Source organism: Thrips palmi, unplaced genomic scaffold (assembly GCF_012932325.1).
Source record: "Thrips palmi isolate BJ-2018 unplaced genomic scaffold, TpBJ-2018v1 HiC_scaffold_1, whole genome shotgun sequence".
Classification (NCBI taxonomy): domain Eukaryota; kingdom Metazoa; phylum Arthropoda; class Insecta; order Thysanoptera; family Thripidae; genus Thrips; species Thrips palmi.
The window spans coordinates 4350053-4367553 of record NW_023144620.1 but is presented as its reverse complement, the minus strand read 5'-3'; the positions used below and the strand labels follow the sequence as shown (position 1 = coordinate 4367553).

The 17501-nt window shown below is 60.5% G+C and overlaps 2 protein-coding genes across 2 annotated transcripts; both read right to left on the bottom strand.

The window, feature by feature from the left end:
- Window positions 1-58: 58 nt before the first annotated feature.
- Window positions 59-8577, bottom strand: LOC117644980 (protein stoned-B). The gene is made up of 13 exons (XM_034384848.1): window positions 6834-8577; window positions 6568-6751; window positions 6320-6489; window positions 6060-6237; window positions 5846-5979; window positions 5544-5770; window positions 4936-5339; window positions 4696-4810; window positions 4371-4537; window positions 4141-4292; window positions 3984-4058; window positions 3770-3911; window positions 59-3692 (listed from the first exon to the last, which is right to left on the bottom strand). The coding sequence occupies exons 1-13, from the start codon at window positions 8545-8547 to the stop codon at window positions 3554-3556; spliced, it is 3801 nt and encodes a 1266-aa protein (XP_034240739.1). The 5' UTR covers window positions 8548-8577; the 3' UTR covers window positions 59-3553.
- LOC117644988 (protein stoned-A) lies at window positions 8548-14535 on the bottom strand. Its single transcript, XM_034384859.1, has 3 exons — window positions 14370-14535; window positions 11554-11635; window positions 8548-11461 (listed from the first exon to the last, which is right to left on the bottom strand). The coding sequence occupies exon 3, from the start codon at window positions 11436-11438 to the stop codon at window positions 8580-8582; it is 2859 nt and encodes a 952-aa protein (XP_034240750.1). The 5' UTR covers window positions 11439-11461; window positions 11554-11635; window positions 14370-14535; the 3' UTR covers window positions 8548-8579.
- Window positions 14536-17501: the final 2966 nt, after the last annotated feature.

Below are 17501 nucleotides of genomic sequence, written 5' to 3'. Positions count from 1 at the left end.
AACCTTTTTGCACAACAGCGACACTGTCAATTGCTGCGAAACAAAAAAAAACTCACAATTTACTTCATGTATATGTTCATCTTTATTTAATCGTTTTGAAATGCATTTTAACACACAACTTAACATTCCTGTGAATACAAGAGTCTGCTGAGTTCACTTTGCAATTTAACAATTTTTTTCCATCAAATCAAAAATAAATGAAATATGCCACGGGCAACGCAATAATCTATTTACATTCATATATTTGATCTACCAAACTTGATAAATTTTAACACTGAACGCTGGTCTCAACTTTATGTTTTGCTGATGCTTCCTCTTAAATTATGAGATCAGATGATATTTGTGATCTTGTGTGCTTTTACCATCAAGCCGATACATACATCTCCTTATTGTTCAAAATTTACATGATGTGTATAATGAACACTTCGTTCAACCAGTTATACGTAAATCGAATGGTGCTCCATCCTAAATCTAAATGATAACTCACTACACAAGCGTCATAAACATTTGCCGTCACACAAAAATATGGCCTTAGACATATTTACACAACGAACGAAGAAATGACAATTTCTCTGAAAAATGGTTGAGTTCGCTCAAATTGAATGGAGAAACACAGGGTTCTCTGTTCGCGCGACATCTTAATAAACTTCCAGAACATAGCATACTTGTTAACATAGACAGTTAAGCTTTAAAGCCGCACACAAGCACTCTCATACAAGGGGAGGGGGAGGGGCAGCTGCAGAGGCTAACAACAAGACAACGAAGGCAAAGGAAATCACAAGTAACAACAATTAATAGCAAGCTATAGATCACAAATGCTGATAAATATCTTCGATATTGGCTAGGATACGTTTGGCCCCAGCATATGATTGGTATGTACAAATAACTGTAAGGGAAAATCCATTTGGTGCTCCGCAGGAGCAAGTTTTAACCAAAGGCTGATTCTTTACAGTTCCACGCAGTGCGCGTGGTTAAACCTAATATTTAAGTACTTTCCGTTCTGCCGCTTAAGTTGAGACAATCGATGTCGTAGAGACTGTGGGTGCGAACTGATTTGACTTTCGTCGCCAAGTTGTCCCGGTCAAGGACTGAAAGGGCGACGAAAGCTTCACCAATCCACAAGACCATCAAGTCACTAGAGCTGTCGATGAAAACGCAAAATAAAATAAAAAGGAAATCAACACTATTTCTACGTGTTATTTATTTACGCATACTTATTATAGACACCTACACTAACCGTTTATTGCACGGGCCCTCATTACGTAATAGTTATTGTAATAGCACTTATTCTAGATCATTACTTTGTACGGTATCTTATTTGTCATGATGGGAGCGCCTTCGTGAAGGTCTAACAACCACACAATTAACCTAGGACTGTCAAGTCCGACTAGAATCCACTCGCTTCGGAAACACTTTCGTGACATCCGCAAAAATAATGGGTCAACTTAATAAGATAACTTGAACGAAAAAGGTTAGACTATGACCTAACTTAAACGTTACACTATTTACAGACTACGATAAGGGTGCGAAGCACCAGCCCCGGTGCACAGCGTGGCACCTGCGGGCTCGGGCTCCCACCTCTGTGACTAGCTGTCTTTGGTATGTCGCTGAGCCGGAGGTTTAAAAGCCTCAGCGGCCAAAAAAAGGGGTAAAAGAAAAAGAAAGAGGAAGACCACTGAGAAGCTCCTTACCCGACACCCTACTGGATGTTTTAAAAAAATTCCAGAGATGTAAGACGGAGAGACTCCCAGTCACGCCTCACTTACCGAACGACAAGAAAATAAGCTTACCCTTGCACACATCCCTATCACTCGCACCTCGCCTCAACCATTCACACGTCTTTTGCCCTCTAAATGCAAATATTTGTGCTATCACAGTGGGCGATGCCGCCGTAACGCCCACACGAAGCAAACCAAAAATGTCACCTCCCAGGGTGTCATGCAGGAAACACAACATTCAGGCTTACAGGGTGTTTAGCAGCCTTCTCGGCGCCACGCGGCATCTCAACTTAGCTAACGGGTCACTCTGCCATAGTTTTTGACGACAACGGCTCGGTTTTAAAACTAATACACGAATCTTCCGCCTACTGACCCTGTGAATGAACAGGAACAAAAACAAGTGTATATACAGCGCTCGCCTAGGCGCATCGAGGCGACGCTAGGCGGCGTGTCGCTAATCCTAGATTATACTCCACAGTTCTGCACTCTGGCGGAGCGTGGCTCTCATACCAGTTTAAAGGGAAAAAGAAATTTAAGGAAACAAAAGTATTTACATTGCTACGTCACACTGTAGCCGACTGTATGGCACTTCTTCACTCATCGGGTTCGCGTCAGAATCGCGAGTGCGCTTACCACACCCACTCATCTGACTTTCGTTATAAATTGGTTAGTTTTACACACACAAGAAGAAAATGCTAGACAAAAACTCATAAGTGCACACTCTAATATACATTTTGTTTTTATAATATAAATGAGGAACTGAACTGAGGAACTTCAAAGAATGACAAAAATAACAAGAACTCTGGAACTCTTTTACGAACAAATCAGACAAATCATATATCCCTTAACGTGAAAGGAAATAATTTTGCTAACTCGAAACCAACATAATCTTAATAACAATAACAACAATAATATCACGTCGGTAAGATGATATGATCTCCTTAACATATTGGATACACCTTCAACCAATAACACTTAATAAATATGCGATGATGCTAGAGTGTGAGTTTCACTGTAGTGCTTTACGTTCACATCACCAAACTAAGTTAACTGTTAATTGAGACGAACTTCAACAAGTTCCATGGAATATACATCTAGACATAGTTATTTTGCTGAACTAATACAACCAAAATTATCGTCTCGTCTTTATGACTAATCATCGTACAGCACTACCAGTGGGGTGTGTCTTTCCCATCGGTGCGGCGATTCGAATATTGTCTCAATAGTTATGTTTTCATATTATATTGTACACAGACTAACGCTACGTACGTACATTTGAGTAAAACAGGAGGCGTAACAGCCTACATTTTTAACACTCAGTAAGCTTAGATTAAGTATATTAAGTATTTGTTATCTGATACACACTACAGTTTAAGCTAACTCACAAAATACTTTTTGGCATACAGTATGTACATAATATAAGCACAATGAAGTGCGCTTTACGTGCGTAACAAACCAACGGTTCATGAATATTATACGGTCTACCTAATTTAACTGTATCTATCAGTCATCTTATAATATGTAAAGCGGATTATGGAAATCTACATTATCGCCAAAATATCCATACCCGACGGGTTTGCAACAATGACTACACTTTGAAGACAACGAGATCGTTGGAAGAAAATAAAGAACACTTTATTCCTCTGCACACTGCCGCAACAAGAGGGGAGGGGGGGGATGTGACACGCTATGCAACAATCAGATTGTGCACTCGTCGCGCACGCACTCACACATACTCACATACACAACGGCAAAAAGCTAACTTATCCAAGATACATGTTTTCTCATCATCTGAAATTCAACAAAAGTCGAGTCACAGCAGCGCGGCGCTGCCCCTAGTCGCTGTCACTGTCGCTATCCTCGTGCTTCTCCTCGGGCACCGGGGCGGGGGCGGGCGCGGGGGCGGCGGGCTTGGTCATGGTAGCGGCGATGTAGGCCGCGGGGCCCTCGCCCTCCGTGAAGTCCACCTCCACCCTGCACAGAGACCGCGCGTCACGACACAGCCCAACAGTGTGCTCCGTCCCTCTCGCCAAGTCTAGACAAAGACGCACCTGTACTCGTGCCGCGACAGCTGCCGGACGTACTTCTCGGGCGGCTCGTCGGGCTGGGGCTGGATGGACACGGAGCGCACCGTGGTGTGCGACACCTGCGTCTGAGGCATCGTGAACTCGACGTACGCGTACCGCGCCAGCGCTGTGGGAGAAAACGTGTCAGTAAAACCAAAAGCGCCCCTGGGGCTTAGGCAAACATCATGACGGCGCTCACTTTGGAGGTCTTGAGGAATCTGGTCGAACGACGTGAGGTTCATCCTGCAGACGAGCCCGTGCGTGGTGTAGGCCCCTGTTGGAATGTTCAAAGAACAATTTAGTACAGTTTGCCCTTGGTTTGTCCCGCTTCGTCCCGGGCAACTCGCTGTGCTTACCTTGACCCTCTTTGGGCAGGCGAGGGACTCTCCACACGATGGAGCGGTGCTGGTGCTCGTACTTGGCCTGGCCAGAGGTGACCTCGAGCAGCGACTGGTCCAGGGTGTCCACCGCGCCCAGGAAGCGCTCGATTCCCTTCACCTTGCCGGTCCTGGAAGGGCGCCGTCGGGTAAGTACCAGTGTGCAATACCTCCCCGATCGCGGTCCTCTATCTCTGTCTCTGTCTCACCTGCGGTGGGTTGACTTGACGGAGCCGTACCGGAAGTGCTTCTCTACCCGGAACAGGTAGATCCAGCACTCCGGGATGGGGAAGCGGACGCAAATGTCTTCACACGGAATCTGGCCGTACTTCCGGCTGGAGAAGCCAGGCACTAAGATGTCCGCCCGGAGCACAACCTGTAGCAAATACAACCCAACGTCAAAGTCCAGTGTTGTATAGTTTTTTCATTATTTTTATTGTTAGTTTTGGGCTTTTTTCTGCTTTCTGCTCGGTCAGACGCCGACACTCGGCAGCCTCGGCCTCGGCGCTCCGTCTCCTCGCGGGCCTGGCTTACCTTGTTCCCCGTGATGACGTAGACGGCCTTGAGCTGCAGGGGTAGCTCCCTGTTCCGGGGCGGCCGCACGCGGAAGCGCATCAGTTCGATGTAGCAAGCGTCTGGCGGCTTGAACCTGCGCCCCGCCAAGACGGCCAGGTTAGTGGTTAGTAAGGCATGCGGACGGGGGTTAGAGAGTGGCCGGGGGAATGAGTTAGTGACACGCAAACAAAGGCGAGGTCGTTAGACGCGGGGACTCACTTGATGGTCTTGGTGCGGTCGTACTCGTCCAGCTGGACGCACGACGTGAACTCGATGTTCTCCAGGCGGATCCACTCCTCCGTGATGACGGGGATGATGTCGTGGCGGCCGACCACCTCCTTGCCCTGGCGCGAGATCTCGTTGACGCCCAGCTCGATGTCGGGCATGCCGGACAGGAAGCCGAGGAAGAAGAGGCGCACCCGCGCGATCTGGCGCTCCACGTGGCCGAACTTGTCCTGCTCCACGTACAGCTCGTCCACGGCCGTGATCTGCACCTCCTCCTGCTTGTAGTTGAGCGCGCGGTCCCGGTGCGCGGGCAGCTTGAACAGGGCCTCCTCCACCACGATCGAGAACTGCTTCATGTCCTCGTAGTTCTGCGAGCCGATCTTGAACAGCTGTGAGATCTGCAACAGAGCGAGGCTCGCGTGAGTCGAGGGAGTCGAGCGGGCATACGATCACGTGTGGTCTAGCCTTTAATGGTAATGGTAATGAGGTAGGCCAGCCCGCGCCACTCCGCTGCTTTGCGGTGCGGCCCAGCGCTGCTTCGTAGGCGGCAGCGGCCGGAGCGAAAGAAAAAAAAACAGACAGCGGTGATTTGGGATTCGAACCTGGGGCGCGTGCTCCACCGGCATGCCGAGCTTCTTGAGGTCCGACGCGAACTCCTTGCAGCCCTGGTAGTCGCCCTGGATGGCGTACGCGGCGAACTGGCTCAGCTTGTTGGTGATGCGCTCCGCCTTGGTGACCTGGCCGGGCCGCACGCCCGGCCGCTCCTTGTAGAACACGTACTGCAGCTTCACCGTGAAGATCTTGCCGTACTGGTCGAACTGCTGAGCGCCTGCGGGGGGAAGGAAACGGCGCGTTAGACCACCGGCCGGGCTGACCTCTTTTGCTGTCTCAGTGACAAGCTTACTTATGTCAGAGACGCAGTAGCACGGCTGCAAAGGCAGCTCCTGGAAGGGATCTTTGTCATTGGGGGTGTTGAAGAGCTGCAGCACTGGGTTGTCACCCTGGTACACCAGCTTGATGAATATCTTCTTCCAGAACCTGGGGCGGATGAAGTGTGGCTTAATTTTGGGCAGATTCGAACAATGCACAAGTCACTCATTTTTGGCGCGGCGCCTTACCTCTGCCCGGTGATCTTCTTGCGGTTGGGCTGACGCAGCTGCATCTCCCAGCCCTGGCCGTCGTAGTGGATTCGGGGGAAGTCCTCGAGCGGGTAGGAAGTGTCCTCGTCGTAGAGCGGCGTCGGCGGCGTCTCGGCGGAGTCGGTGCGCTTGAAGTCGCCGCCGGGCGGAGTCATGGCTGCAGGCACAGTGCAGTGTGAGTACGGCCGCTAGAAGGCTCTGCTCTTTCCCAACAGATCATTGTCACGGTGTTGACTTACGTGGTCGTGCCTGCTCCTGCTGCGCGGCGGCCGCCATCTCACCGCCCTTGTCGAACGGGTTGAAGCGCGGCGCCGAGTCCACGAAGGCAGTCTGCATCCTCGGCTGCGGGGGCCCCGCGAGCTGCGGCACGAAGCCGTCAGCCGCGTCGTACGCCGAGCCGCCCTGCGGCCTGGAACACAAGGAACACATTTAAAACACCACGACGTACAACATTTCTGATTTTTTATGTTTTTTGTTGGGGACGTACTTGATGACCACTCTGAAGTCGGGTCCGTCGTCCGAGTCGGCCGAACCGGCTCTGGACACCCGGGCGGGCGTGGACTGCGGCACGGGGGGCGGCGCCTGCAGCGACAGGAAGTCGTCAAAGCCGTCTTCGCCGCCGAAGCCTCCACCGCCACCGCTGGATACCTCGGTCCCACTCGCTCCCCACGCTGCAAATTCGCGTTTGAAGGTCAGGAACTATTCAGAAAATACTGGCTAATTCAGTTACATTATTCGCATCGGACTACTCACCATCACTCCCACCGAAGGCGTCTCCTCCACTGGGGGCGGCGCCACCACTGCCGCCGAAAGGGTCAGCGAAGGGGTCAGAGCTGACGACGGTGCTGCCCACGCTGTCGAACTTGGCCGAGAACGCGTCGAAGTCACTGTCTCCAGTGGCGCCGAACGCGTCAGCGGCTGCCGGGGGCGGTGCTGCGGCGGGGGCGGCACGGGGATCGAAGCCCCCGCCCCCACCGAAGAAGTCGTTGGCTGCCTGGGCGGGAGCCGAGTTGAGTGCGTTGACGGCCGCCGTGTCCGAGCCGAACAAGTTCATGATCTCGGACGTCTTCTTGGGGCCGCCGTTGACGGCGGGGTGCGTGCCGAACAAGTCAGTCTGCTCCGGCTGCATCGCCGGCACGAACGACGGCGGTGGCGGCAAGTCCGGCCTAGTGGGCGTCGTCGCGGCGCTCGGCGTGCGGGCGGGAACCTCTGGTGCGGGGGGCAGCGGGTGCGCGGCGTCAGGGCTGGCGGCGACCGGTGCGGGCGGGGGCGGTGCGACGGGCGACATGACGGGCGAAGGCGCCTTGGGCGGCGGTGCGGGCCGCGCCGGAGGAGGCCTTGCCGGGGGTGGGCGCGCAGGGGGCATCCTGGCGGGCGTGCTGCTTGGCGGGGCGGGGGCGGCGCTTGGCGGCGAGGTGACTGCAGCGACCTCAGCCGCGACAGGCGCTGGGGGAGTAACAGGGGCAGGGGCAGGAATAGGTGCGGGAGCGGGGGCTGGAACAGGAATGGGAGCGGGCTCTGGTTCGGTGGCCGGGGTGGGTGCTGCGGGCTGTATCTCCGGTGCGGGTGGTGCGGGCAGCGGCTCGCTGGCGGCGGCTTCTGGCGCGGGCACGCCGTACATGCCGCTGGCCGCGGCGGGCACCACCACAGCTGCGGGTGGCGCCGCGTTGAACATGTCCATGATGTTGCCGTGGGGCTGCTCCGTCATCGACTGCGCTGTGATAGGCGGTGGCACGCCCAGGTCGTCCAGGTCGCCGAGCAGGTTAGCCTCCTCCGCGCCGGTCGTGTCCGGCGCGACGCTGCCGCCCAAGCCCACTCCGAGGAAGTCCGCGTAGTGCACGTCCGTGGGCGGGCTGGGGGTGTCCCGCATCAGGGTGGGGCTGGGTGTGCGGGTGGGGGGCAGGCGGTCGAGCAGGTGCGACGACGTGGCCTCCATGGCGCCCGTCACGCTCAAGATGAGGTTCTTGGTCTCCTCTGGCGGGCCAGGGCGAGGCGGCGGCGGCCTCATCGGGGAGCTGCGCCCCGAAGTGGGCTGGCTGGGCGGTTGTGCGCGCGCCACGCCTCCGGCCGCGAAAATGTCGGCCGTCTCCATGCAGTAGTCGGGCTGGGCGGGCTGACCCTGCAGCTGGAGTGAGGACGGCACTTGCCGCGTGTCCTGCACCATGGGCTGCACCGCGGGCTGCGCCTGGCCGCCGTACGCGTCCCAGCCGGGGGCCGCCGCCGCCACCGGAGCGGGCTCCGGGTCGGCGAAGGCGGCGAAGGGGTTGGTGCTGGCGCCGTTGGTGGCCGCGTACGCGCCCTGCTCCGCGCCGCCCTGCATGGCGCTGAAGAACGGGTTCTCCGCCATGGACGGCATTTCGTAGTCGCCGCCGGTCAAGAACGGGTTGGAGCTGGCGGCGTCACCGGCCGGCGCGCCGTAGTCCGCGTCGTCCATCAGGAAGGGGTTCCCTCCTGCCTGGAAGTCCATGTTGGCGGCTGTGTTTCGCTTTCCTTTTGCGCTTACTGACGGCCGATCAGCTCGGACTCGAGAATGCGGAGCTCGGTCTTGCCGGGGCCGAGGTCGGCCGCGATGGACGTGTCGAAGGGGTCGACGTCGTCCTCGGGGCCGTCCAAGGAGGAGCTCTCGCCTAGCACCGGGGTGAGTGCCTTGGCGTCGTGCGCCGGGGCGCTGCTGAGCAGGTCCTGGTTGGCCTGCTCCGGGCCGTCGCGCGGGTTGAAGTCGGGGTCCGTGTAGGTGCGCTTGATGGAGGTCTGCGGGTCGTTGGTGATGAGCTCGTTTTCGAGCACCTTAAGCTCCGCCTTGCCCGGGGCGATGTTGCTCGCTATGGACGTGTCGAACGGGTCGATTTCGGCCGCCTCCTCAACAGCCGGTGTGAGCGGGCGGTGGCCGACGCCTTCCTCGACCTTGAACAGGTCCTGGTCGACGGGGGCGGCTGCTGCTGCCTGCGCGCCACGCGGGTCGAAGTCGTAGTCGGAAAGACTGGGCTTGATGTCGGGGGCGCTACCCACGAGTTCGTTCTCGAGGATCTTGAGCTCAGTCTTGCCCGGCGCGAACGCCACGTGGGCCGTGTCGAAGGGGTCGACGTCGGCAGTGATGTCGGGGGCGTCCTCCGCGTAGTACGGCGTCAGCGGCTTGGAGAACTTGGTGCCTTCCTCGGCTCCTCCGAGTAGATCCGGCGCGGCGGGCGACGGTAGCACGAAGGCGACGCTCTTGTGCACGCCAAGCACGTCGGGGCGCTGGGCCTTGTTCGTGGCCTCTTCGGCGCGCGGGTCGAAGTCGTCTTCGTCTTGCGGAGCGGCACTCGCTGCGATGGCTCCACCGGAAGCGACGTCACCGAGGATCTCCTTCTCTAGGTAGCGAAGCTCCGTGCGTCCGGGAGCCGTGACCACGTCCACGGCAGAAGTGTCGAAGGGGTCGTCGTGGAGGGCAGTCTCCTCGTCCTCCGCCGCAGCGGTGTCGGCCGGCGCGATGGGGTCGTGGCCGAGCTGGGAGAGGTCGCTGCTGCTGCCGCCGAGAAGGTCGCGGTGCACCACGGGGCTGTGGTCGATGTCCCCGGCGGGGTCGGTCACGTAGAAGCTGACCTGCGTCTGCTGCTGGGCAGGCTGCTCGCCTGCGCGGGGGTTGAAGTCGAAGTCGCTGTCGCTGTTGGATAGGATGCGGGCCTCGTTGTGCTGGTCGTGCTCGAGGATCTCTTTCTCTATCAGCTTGAGCTCGGTCTTGCCGGGGAGGATGTTGTGCGCGATGGAGGTGTCGAAGGGGTCGATGTCCTCATTGGCGTGCACCGGGGGCGGTGCGGGGCGTGGTGGAGGTGGTCGTGAAGGCTTGAGGTGCGGGTGCTCGTGCTCGTCCTCGTCGAAGGCGGACCAGCTCGCCTGCGGCCCGGCGAGGAGTACGTCTACGTCGGCCTTGGGTTCGTCCGGCTGGCCGAGGACGACCGCCGCGACGCTGGTGTCGAAAGGGTCGTCGCCGTCGACGGCGAACTCGTCCTCGTCCTCCTTCTGCTTCTGCAGGGACTCCTGGGCGAGCGCGGCGAACTCGTCGTCGAACTCGTCCTCCTCTTCCGGTGCGGGAGGGGGCGGCCCTCCGAGGGCGGCGGCGACGAGGGCGAGGTTGCTGACGGGGAGGTCGACAACCGGCTTGTCCGCGATCACATCGAACTCGGAGAGGTCGATGTGCTTGTCCTCCTCCGCGGGCTCCTTGTCCTCCTCTGGTGCTGGTGCAGCCGGGAGAACGGACGCTGGGGGGATGATGGGGGTGCCGACGGGCGGGAGGTCCTCCGGGATAGCGAGGGCGTCGTCGTCGAGGAGACTGGCGGGTTCTTCCGCCGCGGGTGCCTCTCCCTCTACTGCCTCGCTGGTTCCAGAGTCGTCGAAGCTGCCAAGCTTGAGGAGGTCGACGGGCTTGACGCGGCGCGGGACGGCGCGCTTGGCGACGGCGTGGTCGGGCAGCGGCGGCGGCTTGGAGGGCGGGGCGGCCTTGCCGGTGAGGACGTCGACCGCGATGCCGAGACTGACCTTCTCGAGTTTCTGCTTGCGCTTGATGTCCTCGTCGTTACCGATGACCTTGGCGGCGTAGGTGGTGTCGAACGGGTCGTCGCCGTCGTCGGGCTGCTCGGTGGGGCTGTCCGGGATGTAGGCTAGCTTGACCTCCCCGCTGGTGATGACATCGATGTACGAGGTGTCGAAGATGTCATCCCCTTCGTCTTCTTCTTCCTCGCTCTCCTCCTCCTCTTCGTCTTCGTGCGTTTCGAAAGCGGCGGCCTGCGGTGCTGCTGCAGGCGCTGGTGCTGGCGCGGCGTGCTGGGGGTGCTCCTCTTCGCTGTCAGCGTCCTCGTCGCCGTCCCCGAAGCCGACCCACCTCTTGCCCTTCTTGCTGGCGGCGGCTACCGCGGTGGCGGTGGGTGCTGCTGGCCGTGCGGGCGGGCCCTCGGCCTTCTTGCTCTGGAGCTCGCTGGGGGTGGGCTTCCGCTGGAAGTAGCTGGTGGACTTGATGCGATCGAGGTCCCTCTGGGTCTTGTTGAGGATCGAGTCGACGCCTCCAAGGAGGGCCTGGAAGCGGTCCTCGTCCTCGGGTGCTGAGGTGGACGCCGGTGCGTTGGCGTTGGTGCTGGCCGCTGCAGGGGCGGGTGCGGTGCCGTGGCCTTGGCCGTGGTCGGAAGAGGAAGTGGACGCGGCGTGGTCGTCGGGCCCGACCTCCTCGGCGGCGGCCTCGGCCTCCTGCTGCTCCTGCTGTTCCTTGAGAGCCTTCTGCCTCTTGTACTCCTCGAGCTCCTCGGGAGTGAAGAGATCCTCGTCTCCTTTATGTTTACCCTTTTTTCCCTTCTTCTTTTTCTTGAGCCCTTTCGGTATCTTCAGCATATTCTAACAAGGAGACGGTATTCCTGCGGAAGAAGCAGAGAAGTGGCGTCAAGGGAGACCCAAGGGGAGACCCCATCCTCACCGCCCGCGCTTCCGGGACTCGCGAGTTACTTACTCATTCTGTGTGGCCGGGAGCGACTGCACCTCAACAATGTTTCGGGGGCTCATACAGACAGCCGCGCCGGACAGAAAAAAACCTGCAACAAAACAAAATAGGTTACCAAAAAAGGAAATCAAAGCAAGCCCAGCAAATGCCAGCAAGTTATTAAATAAATAAAATAAAAATGATCGGGACGGGGGCAAGGAGGGAGGGGAGTACCAATAAACCAGAATTATAGAGTAGACGTGCCGCACACACGTGTACAGTAAATGAATTATTCGCTGCTCACACACTGACAGGCACACGCACACAGGCACACTGCTGACACACGCCGTTTCGCGTTGTCTGCAGCGAGGGGAGCGAGGCGGGGTTTATCAGTCTCAAACATTCACCCATTGACCGGAACGGCACGGCCTACTTCTCCCCTCCCCCCGCCGCCCCAGCGCCACCCCCGCGCCGCCCCCACCCACGCACTGAGTCACCCAGCCCTCCCCTCGGTACCGTGGCGTGTGTGGCGTGCGTGCCGTGTGTGCCGTTCTCAACTCACCGAAGGAGCTAATGCGAAAGGGAAGGGAAGGGAGGGGCCGGGAGGGCCGCAGTATTTCCAGTCTATTTGCAGAGCCGCTATTCGCGGCCATCCGCGGCTTTTCGCGGCGCGGCCGAAGTGGGCGCGTGGTCCTCGCTGGAGGCCTCCCTCGAGTGCCCCGAGTGCTTCGGGAGTCGCGATCGACAGGACGGGATTGGCAGGTCGGGGCGGCGCCGCGCAGCAAATAGCTTCCATGGCTAAAAATAATGCCGTTTTTCTCTCTTTTTTTTCACGACGCCGCGAGTGCAGTGGGGCACCGAGCTTGACGCGTTAACTTGGCACGCGTCCACGACGTGGCGGGCAGGGCGGCCGTCGGGCCGTCGGGCCGTTCGGGCTGGGGTCGAGGGACTTGCCTTGGCTCGCGAGGTGCACGCCGCACCGCACCGCGCCGCGCCGCGCCACGTGGCCAACACGTCGCCGTCGACGCCGCACCGGCACCCCCTTCCTCAGCCCATCGCCTGTTTCTGTACGCAGCGATGAATCGATACACACATCCCCAAGGTAGGCAAAGTCCGGCGCGTCCTTCAGAGCACCATCCCGTCCGTGGAAATGGCGACCCTGGGTGCCAGAGGGATGAAAATCCTGCAGACTTCCCGGCAAACAACAGGGTTCGACACAAACAGCCTCTAGCGTAGTGGACAGGCAGCCAGCAAACACGTCCTCCCCACCCCCACCCAACTACACGTTTACACGTTCTCGCGAAAACCCAGTCAGTACCCCAGCCGAGACCCTTGCCCCTGAAGAAACGCGAACCGACGAGAATCCTTGTTTCCCTGTAACGAACCTTTGCAAAACCTTCAACGCTGGCCGAAAGGGCAATTGCGCAACGATTGCAGTAAGGCCAAATCCAGCCAGAAGGCCGTTCTCCTCGCAGGGCGCAGGTGACGGACCCTGACGCAACACTCGCGACAGCGACTGGAACGACTGGACCCCTATCTCGGCCCCCGCCAGGCGTGGCTAGCCAGGCTAGCCGCTAGCCTCGCAGCGCGCCCTCTTTGGGCGTTTTCAGGAAGGTGGTTTGCGTGCCGCTCGCGAGCGTGGAGCGTGGCGCGTAGCGCGTACGCGTGCACCGGGCCTGCACTGGGAGTCTGTTTCGGGATGCGTGCTCCACGCCAATCAATACCTCAGCCGGACGAGTCGGCACGGGATGAGACGGAGCGGGACGGGACGGGACGGGACGGGACGGGACGGGACGGGACGGGACGGGGCGAGCAGAAGCCTCCTGTCTGGTCTCGCGGGGGATGGCTCGGGGATGGCGATGCCACCCCACACCCCACGGCCTTCAATCTGACAGGCTCGTCTGGGCCTCGGCACGGCTCCAGCACCGCGTCGCGCGGACCGCGGACCGATCGGCCAGCGGCACCACGTCCACGTCGAGCACCTCGGTGGCCGTGTCTGCCCTCTACACTCACCCTCTGACCAGGCAGAATCCCGCCATCACTCTGTCTCTCTCGCACTCATGGGGCATCCGCGAGGTGCGAGAGAGACAGAGCGACCAAGCGCAGCACGTTGTCGCTCCCCTGACGGCCGCAATTCGCAACGGTCGCCCCGAAAAGTGCAGGGCGTAGCGCGCCTTGGCCTCGCCAGCCTCGCCATCCAGCAGGGATCGATACCCTTCCGGCTCGAGAACAAGGAAGGCATGGTCCAAAAGGTTGCGACTCCTGGCAGTGGCCCGGTCGGCCCGGTTCGACAGCGCGGCCCTCGCGGCCCGCGTGCCCGCTCGGCTGGCCGAGGGCTCAGGGCTGCCGAAGGGCTGGCCAAAGGGCCGCGGGGCACGTGGTCCGCCATGCTCGGCCTAGGTCCGGGTCGCTCTCCACCCAAGATGGCGGCGCTGCCTGGCCCGCCTGGCCCTGGGCCGCCAGGGTGGCTGCCGTCCTGGCGCGTTTGTTTGGACGTGACCGCTAACCTTTTGCAGTGGAATGGACGGTTAGGCTAATTCGGGAGGCCGTCCGCAGTCCGCACTCGAGAGGCGCGGCGTGGCGGGCCGGACGCCGTGCCTTGGCGTGCGTGCCTAGGCGTGCACGCCGTGGGTGTCGGCGCTACCACGCCCGTGCCACGCACGCTGGGCTGACGGCCTGACGGCCCTCCCGGCCTGCAGCAGGGCTTCTGCGAGGGGGCGGGGGTGATTCACCGGGAGCAAGGGCGAGCAAGGGCCGCCCAGCGACGCGCAGGTGCACTGCAGGTGTCGGGGGGCGTCCCGTCGAGGTGGGCGTCGCGTCGCGTCGCGCAACCACTTGACACTTACTTGATCAGCTTCCGAGGAGCTCGTCGGCTGGCATCCCTCGCGGTGGGTCCGCGGTGGCTTGGCGGTGGGTCCGCGGTGGGTCCGCGGTGGTTTGGCGGTGGCGTCGCGGTGCCCAGGCCCGTTGGCCCCCACGTGCTCCGCGGGTCCGCGGCTGCTCGGCACTTCGCTCGGCACAGCCAGTACGACACTGGCCCGCCGCCCCTCGGCCTCGTCTCTCGCAGCGGAGCAGCAGAGCAGCGCGCCGCCCCACGGCCCTACGGCCCTGCGGCCTGCCCTCGCACGGCCCCCCAGAGCCCCCTGGCGCCCCCTGGCGCACGGCGCCGGGAACCTGCTATCGACGAGCCCGCCTCGCCTCGCGGCACGGCGCGGCAGCGCGGCACGGCGCTGTCCACGGTTCGCGGCGGGTGGAGGAACAGTAGGGATTGGGGGTGCTGCAGGGGTGGACGAGCAGCAGGGCGGCCCATGGCGAGGCCGGGAGCGCCGCCGCCGCCGCCGCCGCTCGGCTCCACCCGAGTCTTCGGAGTGCTTCGCCTTCGCCTCGGAGCGCCTCGGACGATCGATGCCCGGCGGCCCAGTGCGGACTTGGCGGGGCCGGGCCGCTCCGAGCAAGCCGACGGGCAGGCCGACTAGCACCCCGAAGGCCCGAACACGCTCGGCCGTCCCTGCACCTCGCACCCCTTGCTCGCCGCCACCCCCTGGACCGGCCGACGGCACGGCGCATGCGCGAGGGGTGCCACGCCGGCCTGGCGTAGAGGGCCTGGCACTCCCCCGGACGGAGCCGCCCCTGGTCTCGCCCTACCCCATCCGTCGGCCGCCCTGGCCGCCCTGGCCGCCCTGGCCGGTACGCGGGGGCACAGCGAAGTGCCGATGCGGGAGTGCGCCGAGCCCGGCCGAGCCCAGCTGAGCCGCGCCGGGGGTAGACTCGCCGGGGGTAGCCACGCCGCGCTGGGGCTGGGTAGCTGCGCCACTCCACGCCCCGCTGCACCCGGCTGATGAGAGGCACGCCCCTCACACACTGCACCTGTTTGTCGCACCGCCCCGTCGAGGGCCTCGTTAGGTGCAGACTGCGGTTCGCCCTGGTGACGTCATTCGGCTGGCACGGTGTTTCTCGCCGCACCCTCCGCCTTCCTGTCTCTTTCTCTCTGCCGCCCCGTCCGCCAGTCCGTCTCCCTCGGCGCTGGGCCTCTTTTCGATCGAATCGCCTCCCACGCCGCAGCGGGAGACGGAGAGCGGAGGGTGCCGCGCCGTGCCGCGCTGGCCGCGCCCGCCGCGCCGAGGCCCGGGAGGTTCCCAATGACGTCACGCCACTCCCAGTAACGCCAGCGCTGCTTTCCGGTGGGGGGGGGGGGTGGAATCTATTGGTCGAGTCTCCGACCCTCAGATGGCATCCTCAGAAGGAATGGGTACCAGCAACCATTTGCACCCCCTCTCATCAGCATCGCCGCCTCTCCCACCCCTCCGCACAGCCCCGAGCGCCGTCCGGCCCCCAAACCTCGCCCGCCCACGCCTACTCCCCACCACGACCCCCACCCCCTCATTGCGGTGCCACTTCACACACGCCCCTGGGGACAGGAAGACACATGCGGTGTTGTTCTTGTGCTTTTTTTTCGCGGAATATTGAATGTCTAGCCGAGTCAAAACAAAGTTTAGCAAATAGAAAACGAAGGCAGAAGACGGACACAGTGGAGGATGGTTGGAGAGGAAGAGGGGGCTTCGCTCGAGTTATGAAACTTGGGCGAGTCACGGTGAAATGAGCAGCAACAGCCAACAGCGGCGCTACCCCGCGCGCGAGCGCCGAGGCGCCGAGCGAGGGGTATCGCCACGGCCGCGCGAGGACCATCATCCTGCAATCCCGGATAAGCCGCACGGGCATTCCCCCCGCGCTGTTCCCCGCCGCCGCACTGTTTCACTGTTTTCGCACCATTCAAAACTTCAGCCGCGCCGTGATTCAGAACTTGCTCACCTCCCCGCAAATGCAGCAATGCAGCCCAAAGCAACAGTTGTTTGCCATTTTCCACGGCGCTGCCGGTCTAATAAAACGAAACGCTACCCATTCCGCCGCCCTTCGCGCGGCTTGCCCTTCGCGCCCTTCGCCACCCCACGACGGGGCCATGCAGGGCCTTGAATGGCTGCGGGGACAGGACGAGCTCCAGGAGGATGCAACAACTCCCGCCGGTTGCCGATCTCAGAGTGAAAAGCTGCAGCCGAAGGAGCCGGCTGCGCTTAGCTGTGCCTAGCTGTGCTTAGCTGTGCCTAGCTGTGCTTAGCTGTGCTTAGCTGTGCTTTGCTGTGCCTAGCTGTGCTTAGCTGTGCCTAGCTGTGCCTAGCTGTGCCTGGCCGTGCCTGGCTGTGCCTAGCTGTGCCTTGCCTGTAGCGGCGGCGGGCGGGCTAAGCACAGGCTATTGATTCCTGCGCCTTGTGATGCTGCAGCGGCTGCAGGGGGTAGCGGCGGGCAGGGGCGGGCAGGGGTGGGCAGGGGCGGGCACGGGGTGGAAGCAGAGTGAGAGGGAGGGGGGAGGGGAAGGAGGACGGATTAGACTCGTTCTGAAACTGCCGCCGTAAGAGTGAAAATTGGTGTCAAGTGTCAAGAGAGGTTTTGTGGGAATTTGAAGGAGCGTTGTTCTGTTTTTACGGCGTACCCTCACCACGGTGGAGCGACGGCCTTCCCTCTCAAGGGAGGCGCGGGGAGCCCTGCCTTGTCACTGCGACCATGTTTACATACTGCCGTCTGTCGCGTCTTCACGAGCCGCTGTTGGGCGACCGCCGTTCAATTTCATTCGGATGTGTTCTTTTTGAGCGGCAACTTTTCTTCGGCCGACGGAAACGAATGCAGGTGCACAGGCCCTTCTAAACGGCAGCGAACAGTGCCAAGTAGCGTGTTGGTCCCAGGGGCTGCTGTAGGGGCTGCGAGCGAGAGGAAACAAGAAAACAACAAGCTGGCAGGCCTAGCGGAGTGATGAAAAGCTCCATCCGACCGATTTGTATTCACTCGGATGGAATGGAGTGGCATGGGATGAGCGCGAAGGCTCACTCGCGCAGACTTGAGGCAGTTCTTGAGGCGGTGGTAGCGGCGGTAGTGCCATTCCACGTCCACGGTCCACGCCCTGCCCCAACACGAACATGCCCCGGCCG